At 38.0% G+C, this 11,667-nt stretch overlaps 1 protein-coding gene across 1 annotated transcript in view; it reads left to right on the forward strand.

The window, feature by feature from the left end:
* Window positions 1-11,667, forward strand: part of LOC589947 (cAMP-dependent protein kinase catalytic subunit 1) — a 52,852-nt gene extending 41,185 nt beyond the window's left edge. Inside the window, exons 6-10 of the mRNA XM_030996384.1 lie at window positions 713-839; window positions 2,701-2,796; window positions 4,030-4,152; window positions 6,338-6,502; window positions 8,259-11,667. Of these exons, the coding sequence (XP_030852244.1) occupies window positions 713-839; window positions 2,701-2,796; window positions 4,030-4,152; window positions 6,338-6,502; window positions 8,259-8,384 (637 nt within the window). The 3' untranslated portion in view covers window positions 8,385-11,667. The remainder of the gene's footprint in view (window positions 1-712; window positions 840-2,700; window positions 2,797-4,029; window positions 4,153-6,337; window positions 6,503-8,258) is intronic.

Consider the following 11,667-nt stretch of genomic DNA (forward strand, 5'->3'; position numbering starts at 1 on the left):
TTTCTTGTTTATCACTTTGTATCTAATGAAAGGCGCTTCATAAATGTAATATTATTATTACATTCAAATAAACATGCATGAGGAAGTAAAATGCAGGAGTGTTCCCCTACATTCCTATATTTGGTTAGCATTTTGTAATGATACACATGTTTAAATTTATACTATTCCAAACGTTATAGGAAGGGCATAAGTAGTATTTGCATGATTTGTAAATCAAAGGTCATTGTACTTGCTATAAAGTATGATGGTCCTATTTAATCCTATTTCTCTTTGTTTGAGGAAATGAATTTTCTGTAAATACATATGCAGTTAGATGTAATTTGACATCAACATGTATGATGTCAATTAATTTGCCTTATATTTCAGTAAGATATTGTAATTAATATGACCATATATCTCAATTACTACTAGTCGATGGTGAATATTTTCAAGCAACGGTACATGGAGCGATAGTTTTATATTGTGCAAGAGTTCAGAATTTCCTGTAAAAGCAGGATTACAACATTCTTTCACTTTGGAATTGTTGTGAGGCTTTAGGCCTTCACTTAATCCATATTGCATTTTTATAAGCCCTACTGGATTCTCTGTATTTCGATCAATACTCATCTTGCAGAACCTTCGCTCAAGATCTTGGTATATTCATTTATGACGTCTTTTTTAACCATCCCTCCTTCTCTCTCTCTTTTGTTCCGTTTCGTCTCTCTTCCTGCAGTGAACCACACTCCCGATTCTATGCAGCCCAGATTGTCCTTGCCTTCGAGTACCTCCACCACTTGGACCTTATATACAGAGATTTGAAACCGGAGAACATCCTAATCCAAGAGAATGGTTACATTGCAGTGAGTGATACCAACTCCTTTACCTTTCCCTCCACTCCCGCCTTAATGACATAAGGGAATGCCCTCCGAGCCCACGTTTTAGCGACATTTATGCGAGCGAGGGGGTATGTTTCGTCGTCATTGGGTGACGTCAGAGGAATATATATTTGTTGAGGATCTTCCGTTCTACGGGGCTCAGGCTCCAACTTACTCTTGAACAAATATGCCCCAGATTTCTGTGATTGATGAAAAGGGGATAGGGAGAATGAATGTTCTACGAAGGGAAGTAAAAGAGGACAGTTGGGGAGAAATAAACAAAGCACTGGGTGCGATGATACAGTATTTAACTTGAAATCAAGCTATTGAATTCATGAAACATTGATGAAATAAATCTGTAATTTTGTTTGTAAGAAAAAATCATGATAATTACAAAATGTGCCTCATATTTGAACGGCAGAATATATTATCATTTGATTTAGTAAATCTCGATTCTGTCACAAGTCTTTTTTGTCGTCTTAAAGGAAACCTAAACCCAAAGAATAAGTGTAGGTATTCTGAAAAATGAGATGTATTCCTGCCCTTTGATGTACAATATTCCTTGCGAAAATGTACAAGATATATATAAATGAAGATATTCCTGGCATGATGTGATGCCATTCAGCATGATATGGGCGCAGCCATTTTCTTGAAAATGTGACATACCTGTTGAAGTTGTACATGTATCATGCACCAAGTTTCAGTTGGAAAGAATTTTTAAATCAATAACGATACCTTTACTTATCAATTTAAAAAAAATAAATGTGATGATAGAAATTATATTAGGTGAAAAATAAATAATACGGGCACAATTGTAACAAAATTCATTTATAATTACTACACTATAGCAGTTGACAAATCTATTTCATTTATGAGAAACCTTCACCCCAGAAGAGCATTAATTTATTTATGCAATTTACGTTCTGGCAATTATAGTACAAAGGATAATAGCAGGTGAATGAAATGCTTCATCACCACACACGTCTGGGAAAGAAGCATCCATAAATTTGAATACATTACTTGATAAACGACGTCGCATAGTACGTCAGTAACGTCACATTATCAAGAAAATGGCGATGCCCATGTCGTGTTGAGAAACTGTACTTTATTTTTGCTTTATTCCTCTCTCATAAACTTTGGTGGGGAATCTTGTAGATTTATGGGCAATAATATAATAAATCTCTCAGAATAAGTAAAGTTATTACTTGGGGTTCGGTTTTAGCGAAGATTAAGGATATACCATGTATTTGAAAGATACAATGTAGAATTTGTTGAAATGAAATAAATAGTAATAATAATAAGCTACATATATATATATATACATACATATTGGGCATGTATCCACCCAAGGGGATACTCAAAGCACCTACAAAGTAGTGTTTCACCCTGGCTGTTGCCCTAAAGTACTCAAAACATTCAAGGAATAGATTCCTACCAGGTACCCATTTACTGCACCTGGGTGGAGAGTGGCAAATGTGGATTAATGTCTTGACAAAGGACATAAGTGCCGTGGTGGGACCTGATCAGCAAACCATGTGATTCACTGTCCAATGACGTACTACAGTCAAACCTGTCTATAGTGGCCAGCCAAGGGAAACACAAAAAGTGGCCTTTGTAGACAGGTGGTCTTTGTAGACAGGTGGTCTTTGTAGACAGGTGGTCTTTGTAGACAGGTTTCTTTAGTACATGATTCAATGAGAAACCATTTCCAAGGGAAACAACAAATGTGGCCTTTGTAGACAGGTGGTCTTTGTAGACAGGTGGTCACTAAAGCAGGTTTGACTGTATATCCACTAGACCACAATGCCTAACATCTATGTTTCTCAAAACTCTTTTCTTCCACCAGGTAACAGACTTTGGTTTTGCCAAGAGAGTGAAGGGTAGGACATGGACCCTGTGTGGTACACCAGAGTATCTAGCCCCGGAGATCATCCTCAGCAAGGTAAAGACCCATTCACACTTGAAGTAGTAAACCACTCAACAGAACAGGCCTTGTTCCCATATAACCTTAAAAGGCCTGGTTATTTTGGTGCTCACTCAGCCAAGATTGCCATGTATATCTGTCATTTATAAAATCAGTTAAAACGTGTTCAGTATTCCATGAATTATTATAATGGAGTCTGTATGAAACTATACAAGATCATAAAAATATTTTGGTCATACTCGTTAATATGTCATCTGTTATAAGCCAGAAGGGCCTGTACTCTATATTTATGTATACAAGTTAATGCCCTTCTGGCCCCAAACAGACAATGTACAGTTAAAGGTAAAGACCAGTATTGGAAACGCCCCAATTTCAAAAAATGAAATGGAAGCTCTCATTACCAATCATATGAAAGAATATGTTTTGACTAATACATGATGATAAAAAATTTGCCGGGAAACCGCCTACTAATTCATATATTTGGTAAATTTGTTTCTCTCATGGTCTGTGAGAGATATAGGGTAGTCCCATATACATCTTTCTGTGTATAGTGCTTGTAACTTTACGAAGAATGGGCCAAATTTCTTATCATTTTGATGATTCCAGAACCTTGCAGATGCTAGATGATCAACCTTTTCTGATCGATTCCACAACGTTTCTTTCACAATGCAATCGCATGACCATAACTGGTCTTTACCTTTAACAATATTATTCATACCCATAACAAGTTTTGTAATCTTTAAGTATGCGAAAAATTGACCTATCCCCAGTTGATCTTTTGGGAGAACCTGACAAATTAAAGCTTACCGGTACATCTAACAGTATTCAACAAAGGCCCTAACTTAAAGGCCCACTACACTACTTGTAGCTACTTGCGCCCTCTATATAACAAACCATGCCTAATCGGTGACCATTGGTCCCCCATGATCCTCTTTTTCTTATGTTAACTGAGAGCTGAGTTGATGAGATAACCACCTGTCCAGTGACCCTGCAGGGCAGTCTAATCCCTCCTGTAAAACTATGGCAGATACGCTTTAACCAGTCCACCTTTCATTCTTGAGTTATGTAAAACATAAAGAACATCAAATTTACAAGGGGTATGGATAATTCAGTTTTTAATTTGTATGTCTTTCTCTTCTTTATCCCCCTTTCATTCTTGAGTCATGACAAATATAAAGAACATCAAATTTACAAGGGTATGAATGATTCAGTTGTTAACTATGTCTTTCTCATCTTCTTTCCTCCATCCAGGGATACAACAAGGCAGTAGACTGGTGGGCATTGGGGGTTCTCATCTATGAAATGGCAGCAGGGTATCCCCCATTCTTTGCCGATCAACCCATCCAGATCTACGAGAAGATCGTCTCAGGAAAGGTATGGTGTTAGACAGATTGTGGAGTTGTGGGAAAGCTGCAGAATATGTTATACGCTTTCTCATTTTGTTTGGTGTTAAAGTTGCAAGACCTGAACCATATTGACCCTACTCACTACGTTTTCGTAATTTTAGCTACTTTGGGGGGCAAAACTTACTATTATGGTCACTTTAGGTCTGGTAATTTTTCTCACTCGTTATTACCAGCAAACAAGATGTATGTAAAAATGTGCCCTGATGCTAGAAAAAGTGTCAATTTGACCTCCATCTACAACAAAATGGTCATTTTGGTAACTTATTGGCCAAAAGATTATCATTTGTCTTTATTTTTGTCCAAGATCAGGCCAAATTTTCAGTCAGAATTAATTGATGGGTGTGTATCTAAATTCAATATATAAATGGGCGCTGATATAATAATAATCAATCTCTTTGAGTGAATTTACACAATTAGGACCACTTCTGTAATTTTAAACTCTGGCTAGCCCTACGCTGCCCTGCACTGGTTAAAAGATGTCAACCCGCAAGCTAAAAAATGGCCTGTCGCGGCTTGCGGGTAGGGCATTGCGTACATGATTATGAAGGAGTGATTGGTCCTTTTTTAAAGGGATTGGGTATCTTTGCCTCAGATTCTAAACAAAATCCTGGATTTAGCTCATGCTACAATCATAATTATAAACCTTTAGGTCAGTCAGAAATCCCATGACTTTTACAAGCCGATTGCCTGTCTGATTATCAAGATATTTATGATTGGAAATCAAAATTTCAAAAACCTTTTTCCTAACTGTTTTTATAACACTACAGTCTATTGGGGAAAACCAGTCACTCAAAGATTTTTACTTTTTTTGAGGCACTTCATGATCATTTTGAAGCTCATTTATTGCTAGTTACACTGCCGCTGCATGTGCGAATGTCTGTTAAGGGTACAGATTTCTTATTTTTGAAGACATTCCTAATTCTCATTTTCAAATGTTGGCAGGTATGCAGACACTGATAATACGTAGGGCCATGCATCTCAGATTTAACATTTTTAAACGATGCCTTTAATACAAGATTTGTTAGATCAGTATTGTCTTTTGAGGTTTACTTACAATATCCATACCTGCCAACCACTCCGATTTAGGCGGAGTTACTCCGCTTTTTTCATACCCACTCCGAATTCCGATTGCATGCCTCAAAACTCCGATTTTTTGTAATTTTAAAATATTTTTAAAACAAACGACTGTTGCATAAGACTAAAGCATAACACAGCACTGATAACCAGATCACGCCTTACGGGGAAACGATAAACAAAAGTACTTTATATAGCGAATGCCGCCTTATCACATAGCCTCCGCACACAGCGCTGCATGTCGCACGCATTCACTCATAGGTTCACTGAATTTGACTACACTGGATAGACACTTTCGCGCACATGGTCCGTCCGCCGCCATCTTGTTTAATTCCAAAACAACACGGCCGCTACGTATGCTACGTGCGTTCGTGCCTTTTGAGGGGAGCATGGGGGTAGATGATCGTGCGCATGGCGCCCGCAATATAGTAGCGAAGACTTCGGTGATTCAGCGGGCGCATTGCAAGTGCAGTGCGGTATACGGTGTGTTGTTGTTCATGAACGCCGGGCCTAGCGGCCTGGGCCGGCTGTATGGTGTGTCTGTGGTACTGGTGAGTGTACGTGTGCGTGTGTAGAATACGAGCTCTGCCATTTGACTGTGGATTCGAATTTGCCATTCGACGCTTGAACGAGGTGTTTTCTTCCTGAATATTATCATGGATTCACTCAAAAGAGCGAGTACCCGAGAAGGAGATCCTTTGACTGGAAACAGATTTTTAAAAACGTTTTTATGCACATCTTTATTTTGGACTTGAATATGGTAGGTTCGAAATGCAGTAAGAGTGATTGGATGTTTGTGTACGTTTTGCGCGAAAATTATGCTGCGGTGTCTTGCGTTACGGAAAGACCCCCATTTGTTACGGACAAATATGGTAAATGTTACTGACAGCCATCCTATAGGGTTGGCATCTCTGCCCCCCCCCCCCCCCCCAATCTACGGGCTACTAGTACTACCCCAATCCTTCGGTGGTTCGCGACCTCGTAGTCCATCCAGAAAAATTTACTCCTAATTTCTCTTGTCTCAGGTTGGCAGGTATGAATATCTCCAAATAATATTCATCTCCGTCCTTTTCTCCTAGGTTCGCTTTCCCTCTCACTTCAGTGCTGACCTCAAGGACATCTTGCGCAGCTTGCTGCAGGTTGACCTGACAAAGCGCTATGGCAACCTCAAGGCCGGCGTGGCCGACATCAAGCTCCACAAGTGGTTTCAATCAACTGACTGGATAGCCATCTACCAGCAAAGGGTAAGTTTACACCTTCCCCTCACAGGCTTCTTGTAAAGCTCGGGAGAGGAACACCGCGAAGTGATAATAAGCCATTACCGCCTTTTACTAGTCAATCCTACAGGGATGAGATTCCCGCCGGTTTCAAGATCCTAAGATGGGGTGGGTGGGTGGGAGGAGGGAAGAAAAAATTCAGATTATCATTAATTGTACATCTAGCATTGACCTCACTTCCTTAGCAGCATTTGTCTCTCTTCTGAACAATGTTATAGAGTCCCTTTAAAGGTAATACAAAGTTTTGGGAAATTTTGAAAATTGGGTGGATAGTGAATCCTTACAATTTTGATATATTTGGATGCCCCTGTGGGTGTATTATAAGCACTAAAAAAATTAGCCCCTAAAACACTTCTGTTTTCGAGAAAAAATGAATTTAAAAATTTACCGGTGCTCCCGGTAAATTTTGATAAATTTCAAATAGCGCCTATATGGCCGTACAATGGGGGCTGCGACAATGAAAATCTCAGAATACGTAGTTGTGATATATAATTTCTAAATGGGAATAGCTAATTGGTTGATTTTAGTCAAGAAATATTGTTCCATAGCTAAATTAATATCTTGACCTTGAGAGGGAGCTATACAACATAAGAAGTTTATTATTTACAATTTCATAACTTTAGACTCGATTTCAACCGCGACAACGATCAATGAATATTGTAGGAACGCATACGCTTCCAATATGTTAATTTGAACCAAATTCATGACCCCATACCAAAACTTTGTAATACCTTTAAGCAAGATGGGGCGTCCAATATTTCTCAAATTTAGAATTTAAATGCAAGGAAAACGTGTCCTTTTACTTAAATATATTCTAATGTTTTCTGCGGAGATGTACAATTAATGATAATCTGAAAGTTGCCCTGGACCCCCATTTAATCTTCCTCTTGGGGAATTTCTCTGTCTCTTCCCAGTTTCTATCACTTGTAATTCATTCCTACCATTTACTATTAAAAGAAGTGTTTAGTGGTGAGAAGGACTTGTAAGTGGTGCTAACGACTCAGTATCATTTTTTTGCGCCTGTCCTCTCTGGGGCCCTGTAGCTTGTTTCTATTCTTGTTATGTTTTGAAAGCTTACTCCGATAGACCAGGCTACCACGTATTCAAAGTCATGAACACCAATAAATTCAGGGGAGTGTTAAGCACTTTAGCCTTGAATATCTCTAAAAGAGCTCCATTTGAAACAAAATCAAACAAATATACAGTCAAACCTACTTTAGTGACCACCTGTCTACAAAGACCACCTGTCCACAAAGGCCACATTTGTTGTGTCCCTTGAAAATGGTTTCTCATTGAAACATGCACTGAAGGAACCTGTTTACAAAGACCACCTGTCTACAAAGGCCACTTTTTGTGTTTCCCTTGGGCGGTCGCTATAGACGGGTTTGACTGTATTACGATTACCTAAAGAAAACTCGCTCTCATTTAGGTAAAAGCAACCTTCTCTGAGGAAATTGAAAGAAACATCACTTTTTTTCACAGACCTTTTTATTTGCCTTAACTAGGGTATGTGTAAACAATCAAAATATTATATTGAATATTTCAAATGCGCTCCAAGCAAGGTACTCCAAGAGTACCCTGGTTCTAGCTAGGCTAACGATTTTGATGCTCACAGCATTTTAAGGAATTCCTTCCTACAAATTAATGTCATGCTAAAACGAGCCTTTAGTTTTCACAATTAACAAATCTTTTTTGGTTTTGCCTTTGTTCCTTCCTCACTCAGGTGGATGCTCCATTTGTACCACGGGTCAAGGGGCCAGGAGACGCCTCGCAGTTCGACGAGTACGAGGAGGAAGCGCTCAAGATCTCGCTCACAGAGAAGTGCGTCAAAGAGTTTGCCGACTTCTGAGCCGCCACCCTCCTCTTCTCCACTTCGTTGCCTCCAGGCGCGGGTCTCTTTTGTTCCTCATCCATCGTTAATGGGAGGACGAAACTAACCCTGTTCCAGTGTTTGGACAAACTCTACTTTTTTTGTTCTCTCTGTGATTTATTATTGTATGTACAAAAAACAAAAAAGATATGATGGAGAAAAAGATGCGAGGATTGCCATGTACAGAAATTGTTACTCTATTATGAGAGAATTTAAAATGCAGAAGATGAAATTTAATAGATTTAAAAAGTATGAGGATATGAATTTGTGAAATAGCTTTGTTAAGAAACCATTCTACCTGCCATTACTTTATGTGTGTGCCAAAGGGCGCATGCTGGTGGATAGAAAGGGTATAGTTTTACTCATGGACACACACATGAAATAATATACGTGGGGGTGATGACTTTAGAACGTTTTTTGAAAGACAATCGCAGGTCTCTACCTTGGAATCAACTCTACTCCTCATCGGTGTGCATGGGGTACATTCAGGCGTATATGTATATTTTCTCATTTCAAGGCAGTTGTCTGATGTTTGCGGGAAAACCTAAGATTGCCCTCACTGTCCAAGCACAAATTGAGTTAGATATTGTCAAATGTATTGCCATCTTCTAAATACAAGTATACTTTTCTTCTTCCTTTTTTTTCCCCTCCTTTTTATAGTCTTGCTGTGTTACAGCAGTAAACATCAATTATTACTATTTTGTTGCCCAAATCGGCGATTAGATTTATGTAATCACTTAGAAACTTGACCTCGACATGCCTACCGTGAAATCAATCATTACTTACTTGATTTTTGAAAGAGATGTTAGTGGCTAAAAATAAGGAAGACTACTTTTTAAAAAATGAATTATACAATGGATTGGCATAGAAACACTAAAACAGATTCCTGATGTGGTAGTAGCCTATTGCTTTTGTTATTAGGAGAAAGTAAACGAGTCAATTGATGAATCAGTTTATAATTTTTTGGCTAATTTGGAGACCATAGGGGAAGAAAAGATGGTTGCCTGTCAGCCATTTTTCATGGCAGTGGAGACTTGAGAGATCTTGTGGCTTTGTTCAAGTCTTGCCCTGTATTCACCCCTCTCCCCCCCCCCTCCTAAAAAAATGTTGTTTCAAGTGCCCTTCTTTCAAAAGATGCAAACCCTCGTCATTTGTCATTCAATGTGTGCTCAATAATGGTATTAACTCAACAAGGTTTAAAAAGAAACGGGCAAGTCTGAGCTGTTTTGTTCCTTGCTTTACCGAACACATCCTAGATTTCAGTTCACCTGTTGACTGTGTAACGGTTATCGCAATCAAACAAAAAATGAGATGCGAGTTTCATGTCTAGTTACGTTCACGATTCCGTAAATACAGTTCACAAATACTTGATAACATATGGGACATCTCTTGGACTTGCCCCAATATTCATTATACGTGAATTTCATAATTTGAGTTTTATGTCAAGTTAAGTTCACAGTTCCGTAATACAGTTCACCAATACTTGATAACATATGCATATGGGACATCTCTTGGACTTGCCCTAATATTCATCATATACATAAATTTCATAATTGTTACGTTTGTTCTGTCGGCCCTCTCCTCTATTTGTGTTCTGGAGCGACGAAAAGTGCGACAGATTAACATGCTGCTTCAAAGAGCTGCATTCAATATTTTATTCTTTCTTTTCATGTAGATATTTCCAATATGCAGATATACAAATATGGAGAATCCACGACATTAAAATGTATACGCAAATCACTCCATTTAGTTTTGGAAATCACAGGAAAAGTAGGCATATCTTCTGAATGAAAATGAAGTAGAGTTTAGGCCAAACATCTCAATCTCGAGGTCATTTTTATACAAAAGAGGAAGAAAGGGAGACTTTGTTTTGAATCTGAATCAGGTCGTGTTAATAGTTATATGGATGTATGCTGGTCAGAAAGATAGTGTGTGTTTTCTCTTGACATTTTAAACCAATTTGTTATTCAATACTGTCGTCGTGTATCTAGTTATTGCAATTAGCGTTGAATTCACGAGTCTGCCCTCATTTCTTTCTCTGGCACCTACGTTTGTTACCAAGAAGAATTAAATGGCATTTAAATATATATAAAATGTTGATCGTGATCTTTTTTAATCACACATAACCAATAAGATCCCTAACAACAGATTACAAAGAGATGATAATCACTACATACGTAGATAAAATAGTAAAACGTCTAATACATACTCATACTGATTCATTTATATTTTTTGTAATACCTTTTTTCTCAATATCAGTATATGAGTCATTTTTGGATGCTTCATTTGTCTGTTACTAAATAAATAGCTTGGTTTTCATCAACAATCCATATGTTTACTTTTTCAGGAGCGTTTATCCGTTCTTTTTTATCTAGGTTTTGTAGATAGGACCAAAACTAGGTTTAAACAGATTTTGGAGGAAATATGTACAGATAGACAAGGACAAGTGGTTTGTTGAAAGCTTCAGGAATGGAATTTGGGGTGTATGTCATGGCTGTGAAGCCAGAATAGCATTAACTGTTTAATGTGTAAGGTTTAACATCCTTCTGCCTCTAAACAGACAATATTGTCATGTGGTAGCATATCTGTCAAGTTGATTTCTTGAGGTAAAGCAGTAAACTGAACGCCGTTTTTAGGAATTGTTCTGTTTATGAGAATGCATTTCATTTATGTTCCATTCAACCAGTGTGCTAGCTGTCACTGTGCGTAGGTAGAGAAAACATTTTTGTTTATCTCGCTTCACTTTTTTCGTTTAATTTTGACAAAATTGTCATGAAAATCTTTATGTCAATGTGAACTGTCTGTCTTTTATGTGAACTGTATATGAAACAACATCTTCCACTTTAACAGAAAGAAAAAAAAAATTGACTTTGCTAGCCACGGACATATTCCAGATTTAGAACCCTACGGTAGTTTAAACTCTTTTGAAGAAACTTACATTTGTGATTGTATCGATGCACGATTAATCTAGATTTCAATCCTTGCGTGTGCTTTTTGTTTTCACAAAGAGGTCAGTTATATGTTTGGGGGCAAGGGATTTTTTGTGTATGATTGGGGTAGTATCGATGTACAGATTAGGAAACATTTGCTGCAATGGGTATTATTCTGTGTGTAGTTTCCCTCAATGTCACGGCGAAACAATCTGTCTGCATATGTTTATACACCAGCCTCAACCACTAAATGCACAATGCAAAAACAGTGTCAATGTTATAGAGGACGAATGATGTGGTCAATTTAGTCGCAGAGCGTCAGAAAAATGGCT

This window comes from Strongylocentrotus purpuratus, unplaced genomic scaffold, assembly GCF_000002235.5.
Source record: "Strongylocentrotus purpuratus isolate Spur 01 unplaced genomic scaffold, Spur_5.0 spur5_scaffold_3, whole genome shotgun sequence".
Lineage (NCBI taxonomy): Eukaryota > Metazoa > Echinodermata > Echinoidea > Camarodonta > Strongylocentrotidae > Strongylocentrotus > Strongylocentrotus purpuratus.